The 15,437-nt window shown below is 48.8% G+C and overlaps 1 protein-coding gene across 1 annotated transcript in view; it reads left to right on the top strand.

Moving 5' to 3' along the window:
* Nucleotides 1-9,605, top strand: part of TTL (tubulin tyrosine ligase) — a 33,560-nt gene extending 23,955 nt beyond the window's left edge. The window contains exons 6-7 of the mRNA XM_062209841.1: nucleotides 2,856-2,999; nucleotides 5,976-9,605. Coding sequence (XP_062065825.1) covers nucleotides 2,856-2,999; nucleotides 5,976-6,090 — 259 coding nt within the window. The 3' untranslated portion in view covers nucleotides 6,091-9,605. The remainder of the gene's footprint in view (nucleotides 1-2,855; nucleotides 3,000-5,975) is intronic.
* Nucleotides 9,606-15,437: the final 5,832 nt, after the last annotated feature.

The following is a 15,437-nucleotide window of genomic DNA, read 5'->3' as shown; positions in this document are numbered from 1 at the left end:
TCAAGTCCCAGTTGCTCTACTTCCGATCCAGCTCTCTGCTATGGCCTGGGAAGGCAGTAGAAGATGTCCCAAGTCCTTGGGCCCCTGCATTCACATGGGAGACCCAGAAGAAGCTCCTGGCTCCTGGCTTTGGATTGGCACAGCTCTAGCCATTGTGGCCAATTGGGGAGTGAACCAGCTGATGGAAGACCTCTCTCTCTCTCTGCCTTGCCTTCTCTCTCTGTGTGTGTAACTCTAACTTTCAAATAAATAAATAAAATATTAAAAAAAAAAAGTACAGGTGCAGCTGTGACTAGAGCCAGCGCCCATATGGGATGCCAGTGCCACAGGCAGAGGATTAACCTGTGCCACAGTGCTGGCCCCTGTCATTGGTTTTCAAGTGGCTAATCTATCTACAATTTTCTCTTTGAGATTTTATTGTACTTATTTGAAAGACAAAATTACAGAGAGGGACAAATAGAGAGAGAGCGTCCATCCACTGCTTCACTTCCCAGATGGCCACAACGGCCAGGGCTGAGCCAGGCCAAAGCCAGGAGCTTCTTCCAGATCTCCCCCCGGTAGCAGGGGCCTAGGCACTTGGGCCATCTTCTGCTGCTTTCCCAGGTGCATTAACAGTGAGCAGGATTGGAAGTGGAGCAGCCAGGACTTGAACCAGCACCTCCCTCTTTGAATCTCTGCCTTTCAAACAAAAAAAAAATTTGAAAGTCATGAGTGAAAACCTGGCTGTAAGGTTGCATCTTGGGGGCAGGCATTGTGACACAGCCGGATTAAGCCACCATCTGCCATGCCAGCATCTTGAGGGGCACTGGTTGGAGTCTCAGCTGCTCTACTTCAAGTCCAGCTCCCTGCTAATGTGCCTGAGAAGGCAGCAGAAAATGGCCCAAGTGCTTGGACCCCTGCACTCATGGGGGAGATCCAGCTGAGGCTTATGGCTCCTGGCTATGGCCTGGCCCAGCTCCAGCTGTTGTGGCCAACTGGGGACTGAACCAGTGGATAGAAGATCTCTCTGTCTCTCATTTGTCTCTGAAACTCTGCCTTTCAAATAAATAAATGATTCTTTAAAAAACATATGAATCTTTTAAAAAGAGAGAGAGATGCATTTTGGAGCCAGCCATGTGGACACCAGTTCCCTGCATCTTTTCCTTTCTAAATACACAGCTGTGTGGGAGGACAGGTATCAGTTATCGTTGGTCATCCTACAGTCATCATGACATATTTTGCCCCCATCTTCAATGGAGGGAGAAATCAGGGAAGATGGTCATAAAACAAATGGTGTAGCATCTCTGGACTGGTTATAATAGATAGCAGTTATTCGTAACTAGTAGATTTGTGATTATCACAATTAAGGATAAATTAATGAGATAATGACCGTTCCTATAAGTAACATTTATAACATGCTTCCTAGGTGCCAGGAGTTGTGCTAAGTTCCTTATGTAATTATCTCATTGAACAATCTGAGCAGTAAGAGTAGGAACTGTTTTCACCCTCAACTTTATGGGTAAGGGACTCCAAGTTTGCCCAAGAAAGGATAAAAAATTTGCCTGGGGTTCTGACCTGACCTCTGATCTTATGTGCTATATGTTTCTGAGTTTCACTTTAAATGTTTTTTCTGTGTCTCTGGAATCCCCAAATTTTTTTCAGAAAGTAGTTGATGCTCATAATAATTCTATACTTCTTTTTTTTATTATTATTATTTTTTAATGACAGGTAGAGTTACAGACAGTGAGAGGGAGACACAGAGAGAAAGGTCTTCTTTCTATTGGTTCACCCCCCAAATGGCCGCTATGGCCAGCGCTGTGCCGATCCAAAGCCAGGAGCCAGGTGCTTCCTCCTGGTCTCCCATGCGGGTGCAGGGCCCACACACTTGGGCCATCCTCCACTGCACTCCCAAGCCACAGCAGAGAGCTGGCCTGGAAGAGGAGCAACCGGGACTGGAACCTGGCACCCATACAGGATGCTGGCGCCGCAGGCGGAGGATTAACCAAGTGAGCCATGGTGCCGGCCCCTCTATATTTCAATATTTGGTAAAATATGTACAGCTTTCTAATCTTTTTAATTAACAATCATGTGGCTTTAGAACTTGAGCTAGTGAAAGAAATTACTGAGACCAACATTCTGTTTTGCAAATTCTGCAAACTTTATCAGATGGTCTCCATTCTCTACAAGGCAGAAGTACGTGGAAATGTTTTCTTTCTCATAAACCAGTGTGGCAGCAGCCCACCTGTTGGAGCAGTCTGCATGTACAGAGGCCACGGGGCTCAGTGCTGTGCTGCTCATGGGGCCGGAGGAGGCAGCCTTTGCCCGGAAGAACATGCGTGCTTACAGAGTTTTCCAGCTAATTTCTAGATAAAGCTGCATTCTCTTGAATAATCTATTGGTGAGACATTTGTTTATTTATTTATTTATTTATTTATTTTTGAAGATTATTTATTTGAAAGCAGGGTGATGAGAGAGGGAAGAAGAGACAGAGATCTTCCATCCCCTGGTTCATCCCCCAATGACTGCAGCAGCCAGGGCTGGGCCAGGCCAAAGGCAGAAGCCAGGAACTCCGTCCTGGTCTCCCACATGGGTGCCGGGGCCCAAATACTTGGTCCATCCTCCGCTGCTCTCCCAGGCGCCTTAGCAGGGAGCTGGATCGGAAGTGAAGCAGCCAGCACTCGAGGTAGCACAGTGATACAGGATGCTGGCGACACAAACGGCAGCTTCTCCTGGTGCACCACAGTGCTAGCCCCTGGGGACAAATTCAAAAGAGAGGCTTAAGTCCAAGCCGGTTTTTATGTGTCCTTGCTCTAAGAACTTGCTGGCACGTCTCAGGTGTTCCCGTTCTCAGCGCGCTGTCCCCTCCTGCCCTGCAGGAGCTGCCTCATGAGCGTGGAGCCCGCCATCAGCACCAAGCACCTCCCTTACCAGAGCTTCCAGCTGTTTGGCTTCGACTTCATGGTGGACGAGGAGCTGAAGGTCTGGCTCATTGAGGTCAACGGCGCCCCTGCTTGTGCTCAGTAAGCCTGAGGAGGTTGTGTTGTCAGCCGTGGGAGGTGGGGCGGGCAGCTGTCTTGGTGAGGGGGTGAGCGCGCATGCCCAGAGGGTCAGGCGGAGGCCCTTTGCTGCCAGGGAGGGCGTCACAGCGATGCGAATGTTCTGGAGGACACCGGCGGGGGGGGGGGGGGGGTTTGCTGAGTCCTTTCCTTTGCCATCTCCTCTCTGTGTTGAGCAGTTGCTCCATGCGCAGGAGGGTGGTGGGCCTGCTAACTGCCAGATGGACCCTCTCATGTGGCTGCAGGATCCTTCGAGGGGGCCTCATCCCGACCACCCCGCAGAAACAGTTCTTGGAAGGTCACCAGCCATGTCCTTCCTGCAGGTCCAGCCTCTCCTTCCTGTGCTCGCATCCCAGGACCTGTGGGCAGCGTTGGAGGCAGCTGGCCAGCCCTTGCCGAGATGCCCTGTGACTGTGGCTTCAGCACAGTGTGCTGGGCAGATCTGCCTTGGGGAGCTGGGCAAGCGTGCTCTCCTCTCTTCCTCATTAACCCTGGTCTTAGCCCTGCGTGTCCCTCTCTCTCGGCTACCCATCTCTACAGTCTCAACAGCTTGATGATTGTTAAACTGCCGAATGACACCGCGGTGCAGGCTTGCAGACTGCCCTCCCCGCCCGCCTTCCTGGCCTCCTGTCAAGACTCCACGGGTCTGATAGGCACTTCCTGATCCCGACTTCCCCATCCTCAGGAAGTGGCCACCAATCCCCTGGCGCCCAGAACAGCAGCCAAGTCCCGCCTCCAGCTTCCCTGCAGGGCTCTGTGGGTTCTGCCTCCAGCCTGCTCCATCCTCTTGCCCTGCACCCCGACTGCCATCGCCCTTGCACAGGTCACGTGCCATCACTGGGGAGGCTTTTGCAGAGAGCCTAACTGGATCTCCACTTCTGCTCTTGGCTCCGTAAAACACATCTTCCCTAGAGCAGCCAGCGCTGTGAGTTGGAGACGACTTCCCGTTTCACCTGGGATAAAAGCCAGACCCCTTGCTGCAGCTCCAGGGTCACTGCTTCACCTCCCTCTGCAGCTTCACCCCGAGCATCCTTACCCTCGAGGGCTCTCGTCTGCCATGGGGCCTTTGTGCTTACTGTCGCCTCCCCGCCAGTCTTACCATGGCTTCGTTCCTTGGTTCAGGGAAGCCGTCTCTGAACAATCCCATGTCTGAACTTCTCACCTTAGTACTTTCCTTCTTTGAACTAATTGTCTTCAAATTAACTCATTTTTTATTTTCTTTCTAGAACATGTTCACCATGAAGGCCATAGCTTTGTTTTTCTCATTGTCCGTTGAGTCCCATAGCACAGTGCTGGTACATCTATTTTTAATTTTTTTAAAGATTTATTTATTTGAAAGGCAGAGTTACAGAGAGGAAGGGGCAGAGAAAGAGAAAGGTCTTCCATCCACTGGTTCACTCCCCAAATGGCCGCAACAGCTGGAACTGCACCGATCTGAAGCTAGGAGCTTCTTCTGGGTCTCCCATACTATGCAGGGGCCTGAGGCCTTGGGCCATCTTCTACTGCTTTCCCAGGCCATAGCAGAGAGCTGGATTGGAAATGGAGCAGCCAGGACTTGAACCGGCGCCCATATGGGATGCCAGCACTGCAGGCGGCAGCTTTACCTGCTACACCACAGTGCTGGCCCCAGCACATCTAGTTCTTGTACATAATTGGTTAAATGAGCAAGGTGCATGTTTCTTATTAACACTTCAAGTCATCTGGCTCAGTAGTTGCTTGAGTTCTACTGAAACAGAATCATCGTTGTAACATCCTTGTATTCCCTCATGAATTTAGTGCTGAAAGACAAAAGGTTCCTCAGTTGTGCCTTCCTGGCACATAAGGTGGAAGGGGAGAGCTCAGAGAGTGTCCACGGGGATGCTTTAAGGGGGCAGAGTAGGAGTACCAGAGTCAGGGATGCCATCATGTCTCGGTGGTGGCTCAAGGGCCAGAATCTTAAGTGCAGTCAGGCATTCAAGTGTGGAATGGAAGAAGGTCGCCCCACCTTTGGGGGCTAGGGGAGGTAAATGAGTCTCTTTGACTTTACCTCTGAAGCTCATTTGGATGTTAACAAAGCAGTTTCTCCAGGGTAGCTCTTTTAAGCAGAATTATCCTGTGTCAAAGTGCAGGCCATCTCCTGCAGTCCTTACAAGACCCAACACTTCAGTAGAGACTGGGCACTTTATTTAGTCTTGGCCCTAAAGGCTTTGGCCCGAGGGAGGACTCTGCCGTTCTCTGGGTCTAAGAAGGAAGAGGTATACAGACAAGGAGAAGGGGGAAGGCGGAGACACAGCGCCTCCTCCTCGGTTGAGTTACTCCCTTTCTCCACCAGAAGCACTCCCGTGCCCCTGGCAGAAACACCTCTGTTTCATTCAAGAAGTCTGCAGGAGCCTCTGGTTCTAGGACCCGACTGAGGCCTCTCGTGATTACTCATCAATGTTCAGTCTTCTTGGGCTCTGCTCCCCGGCCCTCACGCAGCCGCTGTGTCTGCGGGATTCCCTCCAGTGCCTTGAATCTCTACCTCCGTCGGTTCTCCCTCTCCCTCTCCCTCCTCCGTTCTCAGTATCACTGTTCATTTTCCACGTCTCGGCTTAGCTGCCTCGCTTGGGGAATCTTTCCCAGTGTCTCCTCAACCGTACTGATCAGTCCTTTTCCTGGAGGTGCCCGCCCCTCCTTGTACACCTGCACAGGTCAACAAGATGTCCCTTCTCTGCTGTTGAATCTGCCTGTCTTCCCAACCACACAGGTTGTCTGTGTGGTTCACTGTAAGGACATCCATCAATATTGAACTGTTTTATCTTCCTCCACTGCCTCCTGCAGTATTTATATGTCAAATGGGAACCAGTTTTATAAATGTGATCATGAGATGGGATGGATAGAGCAGATTTTGGTCAAAAATGATTTTTCACTTAGGATGTCGCTGACCATCCCCAGTGACATTTTTTTTCAAATGCGTTTCAGGAGGCTGTATGCGGAGCTGTGCCAGGGCATCGTGGACATAGCCATATCCAGTGTCTTCCCACCCCCCGACGTGCAGCAGCCGCAGCCCCCGCCGGCTGCATTCATCAAGCTGTGAGCCGTGGGGGTGCTCAGAGCTGCCTTGGGAAAAACACGGTGTCCTGCCACAGAGAAGCTGGGACGACTGCTCCTGTTCACACGGAGGAAGGAAGGGCAGCTGGAGCCGGCATGACCGAAGAGGGCTTGCCAGAAGCGGAGGTGACCGCGCCCAGAGCATGCTGCTCACCACTTCCCAGGTGGGGCGCAGCGCTCCGCAGGGCTCTTGAAAACGGAAGCCAAAGTCTCTGAGCAGAGTGGAATTCTTCTAAGAGGAAAAAACCAGCAGGAGTTGGGTTATTTTGTGTTCTTGTGCTTTAGAAAACTCTGCTAAGGTAGCATGGCAAGCAGAACCTCATCTCCCTGGGAATGCAGACGGCTGGGACCATGGCTGGTGTCTTTTCCACCGGCTACAGACTTAGTGCCTTAGCTCTGCACCCGGCTGCAGTGCCGCTGCCCTGGGACAGGGATCGGATGTTAGAGTGGTCTGGGGGCTGCCCGTGTGTCCCTTGCTCACCCTCTCTACCACACCTCTGCCCCCTAGACGCTGGACAAGCATGCACCAACAGCCCTTAGTGTCCTGCCACGTGCTGGCCTTGGCCAGGGCGGGTCATCAGCACCTTCCATCATGGCGGTTGGCCGGTCACCTGCCAGGGTTCCTGAGGGTTGGGCACCAAAACGGCACACCCTGCTCTTGGTCTGCTCTCTGCATGTTTTAGAAACAGCAGCAAGTTTGCCCCCTATGAGCATCACAGAAGCATGAGAGAAAAAAAATACCGTATCTTGCTTTACTTAATAGGTTGGGTATGGTGGGACTTTGATATAAGATGATTCACAGTTACCTTTGCTTTTTTTAAGCCAGAATTCTAAATTGCAGTTTTGCAAAGTTCCCTTTCCTTCCTGTTTTGTTTTGTTTTTCAAGTACAGATTTGTAAAAACTTCTCCGGGGAGTCAGGAGAAAGAATTAGACTCCTCGTGCCCTCCCGGGTGACCCTGCCCCAGACAGTCTGCTTTCCCGCTTTGTGTTCCTTTCTGTGTCCTAGGCGCCCCCTGCAGAAGCTGGAGGGGCCGCTTTGGTCACCAGAAGGGGTCTGGGTGTGCTGTGTCTGCAGGCGTCAGGGGAGGCCGTCTGTGCGAGTGACCGCTCTTTTTCGCTGGCCATGCTGTGGTTTCTCAGCTCCAGGCCGCGTCCTGTTAGCCTGAGCCACACAGGTTCTGTTGGACGTTTGTTTCCATGGCCTCGTTGGACTCATGGGAAGGGTAGCTTCAGAAAGTTCAAAGAAGATGAAATTAAAGATAAGTTTATTTTGATGCAAAAAAATTTTGAGATCTATGCATACATGGGGTCTTCAGAAATTGGAAAATGATGGTCATTTTTGCACCAGAGTAAATTCGTCTTTTCATTTCACTTTTCTATGAAGTTTTTGAAACAGCTGTGTATTTCATAGGCTTTTCAGGAAGCCGCACTAATGGTGGGAAGAACAACTGGCATTTGTGTTCCATGTGAGCCCAGTTAACAGGCTCTTAGAGTGTCCCAGAAATCAGAGCAGACCCATTGAAACACACACACACATACACACACGCACACGCACACACACCCTTAGAAACGTGTTGGGTGCTTTCTATGGGCATTCGTGTGCTCCTTTATTCGTTTCTCCTTGGAACAAGTAGTTCTGCAGTGAGGTGAGACTTGGGCAAAGAGAAGGAAAAGCAATACCTCAAATATGATGAGATGTAGACGCTCACAATGAAAAGACTGATCATGGTAGAACTGATGTAACAGAGGCAGCAGTGCGGATAGGCCTTGGATGTGTTGCTTTGGGAGGAAGTGAAGAAAGGCGCAACTGAGTTGATTGTGGTAGAGATTTGGCATTACAGAAGAGAAATCCTGGGGGTTACCCTTAATGTGGATGATACGGTTTGCATCCAGAGCCTGTGTCAGTGGTGAACAGTCCTGGAGCCCAGTGTAGCTGATGGGTTGGTGTCGGGGCTCATGTTTGTGAAAGGAGTGAGGTCTAATCAGATCATAGAATGGTGTACACTCATTTATAAAGCCGGGGGTGCTGGGTCCTGGGTGTGTCTAGTTGGGCTGGTAACAGGGAAAGCACGGAGGCTTTTTTGTGCTGTTGCAGGCTAACACAGGCTCAGACTTACCCTTTTGTACCCCAGTTACAGTGCCATTGGAGAGTTTTCCAGCTCTCAGAAGTGGCAGAGCGGAGACTCTGTATTTTAGGAAGTCTGTGAATCCTGATGGGTTTTCTAAGAAACCTGAATCACTAATGATTCTGTGAGGGAAGTAAGGCCCTAAAAAACAGGACAAGTTATTGTTCATTCCTCACGTGGTTTCGAATAGGTATCTCTGTTTTGCATTTATTTCCAATCTGGTGGGAGGGTTGACTTAGAACTGTCCGCTGCCCCCTCCCATGGTGTCCTTGGCACTGGTGATCATGCTTGGCCCCCCAGTCTTCCTCTGTTGAGTCCGTGTGGGTGTTGCCATTTGCTGGGGGAGGAGGCACAAATGTATCTGAAGATGCTGATTCCAGTCTTGGCTCTGTTGTTTGTGCGAGCGTCAGCCCGTTAACCTCTCTGTGCCTTAGTTTCTTATCTCACGGGAGAGATCCTTGCCTGACCCGAGGACTACCTCAAGGGCTTGTAGTGAGGACAGATGAGAGTCTGAGACTCCAGAACCTTTAGTGCTAAGGTTCTCAGCGCTGACTGCATGCTGGAGTAACTAGTGAAGCTTCTAAAAAAAATGTTGATGCCCGCACCCCCGGCCCTCCCCCACCCTTGGCCAATTAATCAGAACCTCAGGCAGCAAATACATCTCCTGAGACGCGAGGACGCACACCTGGAAGCATTGCATAAGGCTTGCGCTTCCTAACTGATTCCTCTTTGGGAAACGTAGTCATGTCTGTAGGAAATGCTGACACATGCATTCATGATTTAATCGAGTATTGTCTGAGCTGGTTCTCTATTTTTCACCAAGCATTTGGAAAACTCAAATAAGCTTTCATTTATTCCGTGTATGAAGCCTTGGCAACCAGTGTAAACAGATGTGGATTTATAAATCTTCTAAATATATGTTACTTGTACGCCCTTGTACTTAACTCCTGTGCTAATTACAAACTCCATTTTCCCGAGGACACGTTAGTGCCTCCGTGTCTGTGATGCAGTGGGGCAGGCGTGGGCATATGCATCAACCAGGATCACACGCATGCGGTGCCCGGCATGGAGTGCCGGGAATGTGCTGGGACAGACGGAGCCAGCAAGGGCCCGTGAAGCCACCACGTGTGTTAAGCAAGGGTGGATCCAGCCTTCCTGCGAGTGTGGCAGAGGTGGGGGGTGGGGCTCCTCCAGGGAAGTCAGGGCACTGAAGTGGATCCCGTATATAGCATGTGGAGGCTGTGGAGAACATCTAGTGACGTTCATGTCTCTGGTCCTGGACAAAGAATCTGTACCGAAGAGGAAACGACTTCTGAAATAAGGCAGTTTATGAATGTTTAAAATGCCTGGAGCATTAAAGCAATGATATTTCAACTGTTGTTGTCCTAGTGTGTGTTGACTGTGCCATGATGTCACTGGTTATGTAAATCCCTGATACTGTTACCCTCAGGTAGGCAGACTTTTCCAGAAAATGACTAGACAGCAAATGGGCTGCGGTTTGGAAGCCAGATAGAATCTGTCTTACAGTCTCTGCTCCCCTCCCCCAACTCTTCAATGAAAGAGCAAAAACAGTTCTAAGCTTGCAAGCCATACACACACAGGCCAGATGTGGCCAAAGACGGTCCTTCCAAACTGATGAGCCGCTCTAAAGTGAAGTGTTTAAACAATGGCAGCTGCCAAAACCCAGGCCGTTGTTTCTGTCTTGTTTATTGTCTGAGTCACGATGCAAATTGTGAAGTGAGACCCATGGCTATAAAGGAGAGTTGTGTGTGCCTCTAACGTGCAGGGAATGCGGATGGGCTTCTGAAATGAACCTCTTTCCACTCCAGGCCAGGAGGCCAAATGCTCACAAAGCATTCACTCAGCCCAGGCTTGTAAAGGCCAGCAGGTCTCACACTCCGTGGGCACTTAGTGTCATGCATACAAAGGGCTTCATCTGGATGAGCTGTCATTAGTTTGTCATTTGTGTGATGCAGCTGCTATCTTGGGACCTCTCTCCCCTATTCAGCTGGCCTGCCTTTTGTGTCTGCTTCCACTCCATAAACATACTTCTGGCACACAGTAGGATCCTTCCATACCAGAAACTCTGGCACACGCACCTCACTCTCAACAGGTTTCAGAGGCACAAGACGCTCCCACTGAACTGAACAGAGATCTCATGGGCAGGGGACAAGCACACGTGGACTCAGGCAGCTACTCAGGAGCCTGAGAAGGAGCAGGTTCAGAGCCTTTGGGGGCTTTGTCTTAGGGATCGGTTGCATTTGTCGTGGGAAGTTATCCCTTCTTAAAGAACCTGAAGTTCTCCCCTGGCCCCAGAGGTCCAATAATATCTTAAAGATGGTTTTCCCACAGTATCCCTGCAGGCAGAGGGACATGAGTCCTGTCTCTTGGGATTCTTGATGGCACAACCTGAATGTTGCTGAAAGTAAAATGTCTTTTAAGAAGTTGACATGCGAGGACATCTGTGGGAATAGCAGAGTAAAAGTCTGAAAATCCTCTCTTCCATGAAAGTAACGAGGACCCTGGCAGAACTCTGCAAATGAACCAAGGGCTTGCAGCAATCCAGGAAACATTTATTCAAGAACAATGGTCACGGCCGGCGCCGTGGCTTAACAGGCTAATCCTCCACCTAGCGGTGCCGGCACCCCAGGTTCTAGCCCCGGTTGGGGCGCCGGATTCTGTCCCGGTTGCCTCTCTTCCAGGCCAGCTCTCTGCTATGGCCTGGGAAGGCAGTGGAGGATGGCCCAAGTCCTTGGGCCCTGCATCCGCATGGGAGACCAGGAGAAGCACCTGGCTCCTGCTATCAGATCAGCACGATGCGCCGGCCGCAGTGGCCATTGGAGGGTGAACCAACGGCAAAGAGGAAGACCTTTCTCTCTGTCTCTCTCTCTCACTATCCACTCTGCCTGTCCAAAAATTTAAAAAAAGGAAAAAAAAAAAAAAAGAACAATGGTCACATCTGGGTAAGAACAAGGAGATTTCTGACATTTTAGCTTTCCTTATCTCCTTTCTGCCTTCTCCAACTCCATGGGAATCTTGAAAACAATCATGGTGAAATCCAGTAGCCACGGCAGCCAGTGTAGGGCACGGAATGGGGTGGGCACTTCTCCAAAGCCATACTGCAGGAACTGGCGTGACCTGACCTCTTTGGTGGTCTCACGTACGTTCCCATTCCTCAAGCTTTATTTGAAGTGATTGACGATGCACCCAGTGTGGACAGTTTTTTCCCTGGGCATATATCTCAAAAGCAAACAGCAGCAATGTTTTAATTTCTCAACTTCTTGAAGTGGCTATAACAAGTGGAACAAACAACAAACTGACCAAATAACTCAAACAATGAAACACCATTAACATAAGCCTTTGGGGATTAACCACCTGCACAAGTTTGTGGGGATACATCATACTCAAATCACAGCAAAAGGAGAAGGCAGGGATGAGGGAGGAGGAAAAAGACACGAACCTTAGAAAACAGCGAAACGACAGATCAAGCCTACTCTATCAGTAATTTCATTAACACAGATAAAACACTCCAGTCAAAAGGCAGAGATTTACAAAAACCTTTTAAAAAAATCATGATCCATGGCCGGGGCCGTGGCTTAACAGGCTAATCCTCCGCCTTGTGGCGCCGGCACACCGGGTTCTAGTCCCGGTTGGGGCACCGGATTCTATCCCGGTTGCCCCTCTTCCAGGCCAGCTCTCTGCTATGGCCCGGGAAGGCAGTGGAGGATGGCCCAAGTCCTTGGGCCCTGTACCCGCATGGGAGACCAGGAGAAGCACTTGGCTCCTGGCTTCAGATCGGCATGATGCGCCGGCCGCAGTGGCCATTGGAGGGTGAACCAATGGCAAAGAGGAAGACCTTTCTCTCTGTCTCTCTCTCTCACTATCCACTCTGCCTGTCAAAAAAAAAAAAAAAAAAAAAAAAAGCATGATCCAGGTTGTGGTGTAGTGGGTAAGGCCACTTCTGATCCCAGCTCCCTGCTATTGGCCTGGGAAAAGTAGAAGATGGTTCAAGTGTTTGGGCCCCTACTACCCACGTGAGAGACTTGGATAAAGCGCCTGGCTCAACCCTGATCATTGTGGCCACTTGTGGAGTGAACCAATGGATGGAAGACCTCTCTCTGTCTCTTCTCTCTAACTCTGGCTTTCAAATAAATAAGTAAATACTTTAAGAAAAAATCACATTCCAACTATGCTGGCTACAAGAGATACACTTTAAGTTTAAAACCATGAATAAGTTGAAAATAAAGGGATGGAATAACATACCCATGCAAATATTAACTCAGCTGAAGTAGCTGTACTAATATTAGAAAAAAATAGGCATTAAGAAAAAAGTTGTTACTACAAACAAAGGACATTTTAAAATGGTAAAAGGATCAGTCCATCAGGAAGATAAAAACATACGCTTCTAGCAAATGGGCCCCAAGTTCCATGATGCAAAAACTCAGAACTGAAAGGAAAAAGATAATTCAGAATAGACAATGGCAATAATAGTTGGAGCTTTCAGTACTCCATTTTCAGTAATGGAGAAAACAACTAGGAAAAAGATCCATGAAGAAGCAGAAAACCAACTAGACAAATAAGTGTAGAACAATACAGCGACAGCAGCAGAATACAACGTCTTCTCAAGTGTGCGTGGAGTGTTCTCTGGGTGGGTCATGCACTCGGCCATAAAATAAGCCTCAGTGGATCTAAAAGCACGGAAATCATACACAATACGCTCTCTGACCACAATGGAGCATCGGAAATCAATAACAGAACTTTTGTTCATTTCTTTATCAATAAAGAAATACACAAGAGCCTGAATTAGTCATAAAACCTCCCAGAGGGAAAAGGTCAGGACCAGAATGATTAACCAAATATTCCATCAAATGTTTAAAGAGGAATCCCACAGAGTCTCCCCCAAAACAGTACTGAGTCACTTCCTAATTCATGATGCCATTATGAATAGTCTAATACCAAAACCACACAAAGACATCATAAGACAATAACACATTAGTATCTACTAGGAATATAAATAGAAAAGTATTTTAACAAAACACTATCAAGTCCAGCAACATGTAAGAAAAGATTATGGGGCTGGCGCTGTGGCTTAGTAGGTGAAGCATCTGCCTGAGGTGCCAGCGTCCCATTTGGGTGCCGGTTCAAGTCCAAGCTGTTCCACTTCTGACCCAGCTCCCTGTTGATAGTCTGGGAAAGCAGCAGAATATGGCCTCGTACTTGGGCCTCTGCACCCATGTGGGAGACTTGGAAGAAGCTCCTGGCTCCTGCCTTCAGATTGGCCCAGCTCCAGATGTTGAGGCCATTTGAGTAGTGAACCAGTGGATGGAAGACCTCTCTCTCCATCTCTCTGTCTGTAACTCTGCCTCTCAAGTAAATAAATACATCTTTAAAAAAAAGATTATAGACCATTTATCCTTAGAATACAAAGTTTGTTTGATTTACAAAATTCAATATAGTGTACTGTTTTAATAGAAAAAAGGACAAAAAACCACATAATATCAATATACACAGAGAAATCATTGACCATCCTCAACATTTGTTCTTGATTGAAAACACTCAACAAACTAGGAATAGAACAGGAACTTCCTCAACTTGATATAAGCATCTTTAGAAAAGCCCACGGCTTACTTCATATTTAAGGGTGACAGACTGAAAGCTTTCTCCCTGACATCAGCCACAAAACAATAACCATTCCTGCCACTTCATTGAACACCGTACTAAAATTTTTAGAGTAATTAGATGAAGGAAAGAAGAAGGGTGGGCACACACATTGAAAAGGAAGAAGTAGAACTGTCTCTTGAGATGACAAAATCTATATCTAAAACCTTAAGGACTCCACAAAAACTGTTAGAGCTAATAAACTAGTCCAATGGGGTTGCCAGGGCAAAAGCAATCTGCAAAACTCAAGTGTATTCCACATAACACAGATTAGCAATTTGAAAATTAAAAATGCGATTTATATCAGCACCAAAAAATAGCAACAAATTTGCCAAGAGTTAATTTTGACACCAAACACTGTAAAATATTTTTTAAAGATTGATTATTTGAAAGGTAGAGTTACAGAGAGAGAAGAGAAAGAGATCTTCCATCCACTGGGTCACTCCCCAAATGGCCCCAAACTGGGTCGGTCTGAAGCAAGAGCCAGAAGCTTCTTCCAGGCCTCCCGCACGAGTGCAAGGGCCCAAGTCCCTGAGCCATCCTCCGTGGCTTTTCCAGGTGCATCAGCAAGGAGCTAGATTGGAAGTGAAGCAGGGGTTGGTGTTGTGACATAGCAGGTAAAGCTGCTGCCTGCAGTGCCAGCATCCTATTTGATTGCCGGTTCAAGTCCCAGCTGCTCCACTTCCAATCCAGCTCTCCGCTATGGCCTGGGAAAGCAGTGGAAGATGGCCCAAGTCCTTGGGCCCTTGTGCCCGAGGGAGACCCGGAAAAAGCTGGCTCCTGGCTTTGGATCAACGCAGCTTTGGCCATTGCAGCCATCTCTCTCCCCCTTTCTCTGTAACCAGCAGGTGGAAGATCTCTTTTTTTCCCTCTCTTTCTCTGTAACTCTGCCTTTCAAATAAAAGAAATACATTTTTTAAAAGAACCAAAAAACAAAACAGTTCTGGGTTCCTGACTGTGGCCTGGGTTGTGGCCATTTAGGGAGTGAACCAACTGACAGATCTCTTTTCGCTCTCTTTCAAATATATATATATATGTATATATATATAATATATATATATATATTAAAAGCGGAAGAACACGTTTTATTGGAAAGGCAGGCGGTCAGACACAGAGCTCCCATCTGCAGGTTCACTACCGAATGTCCGGAACAGCCAGGGCTGGGCCAGGGGCAAAGCTTAGAGCCCGGAACTCAATACAAGACCGCGCTCTGCTTGAAGCCACAACCCGAGCTGAGTGTCTCCCCAAGTCCGCTCTCTGGCGATCCTTATTGAGCGAGGAGGACCAAAGAGGTTACCCGCTAAAGTGGGTTTGCAGCGAGCTTCACTTCCGGTATTTGGGGAGGAGGAAGGAGTTGAGTGGGGCGGAAGAGAGTTGAAGGAGCGCTCTGGCCCTGTTCTAGTTCTGTACAGTTCTAACCGGTCCATTCGCTCCATGGTTTTGGTTCCAAGTCGACCCTATAACACCGGAGGGCCGAAGGCGGGCGGAACATGAGGAAACTACATTTCCCAGCAGGCCGCGGGCGCAGGGATTCCGGCAGCGACTCCC

The sequence above is a fragment of the Lepus europaeus genome, chromosome 13 (assembly GCF_033115175.1).
Source record: "Lepus europaeus isolate LE1 chromosome 13, mLepTim1.pri, whole genome shotgun sequence".
Lineage (NCBI taxonomy): Eukaryota > Metazoa > Chordata > Mammalia > Lagomorpha > Leporidae > Lepus > Lepus europaeus.
Note: the sequence above shows the minus strand (reverse complement) of the source record. Positions and strands in the feature narration are given on the sequence as shown.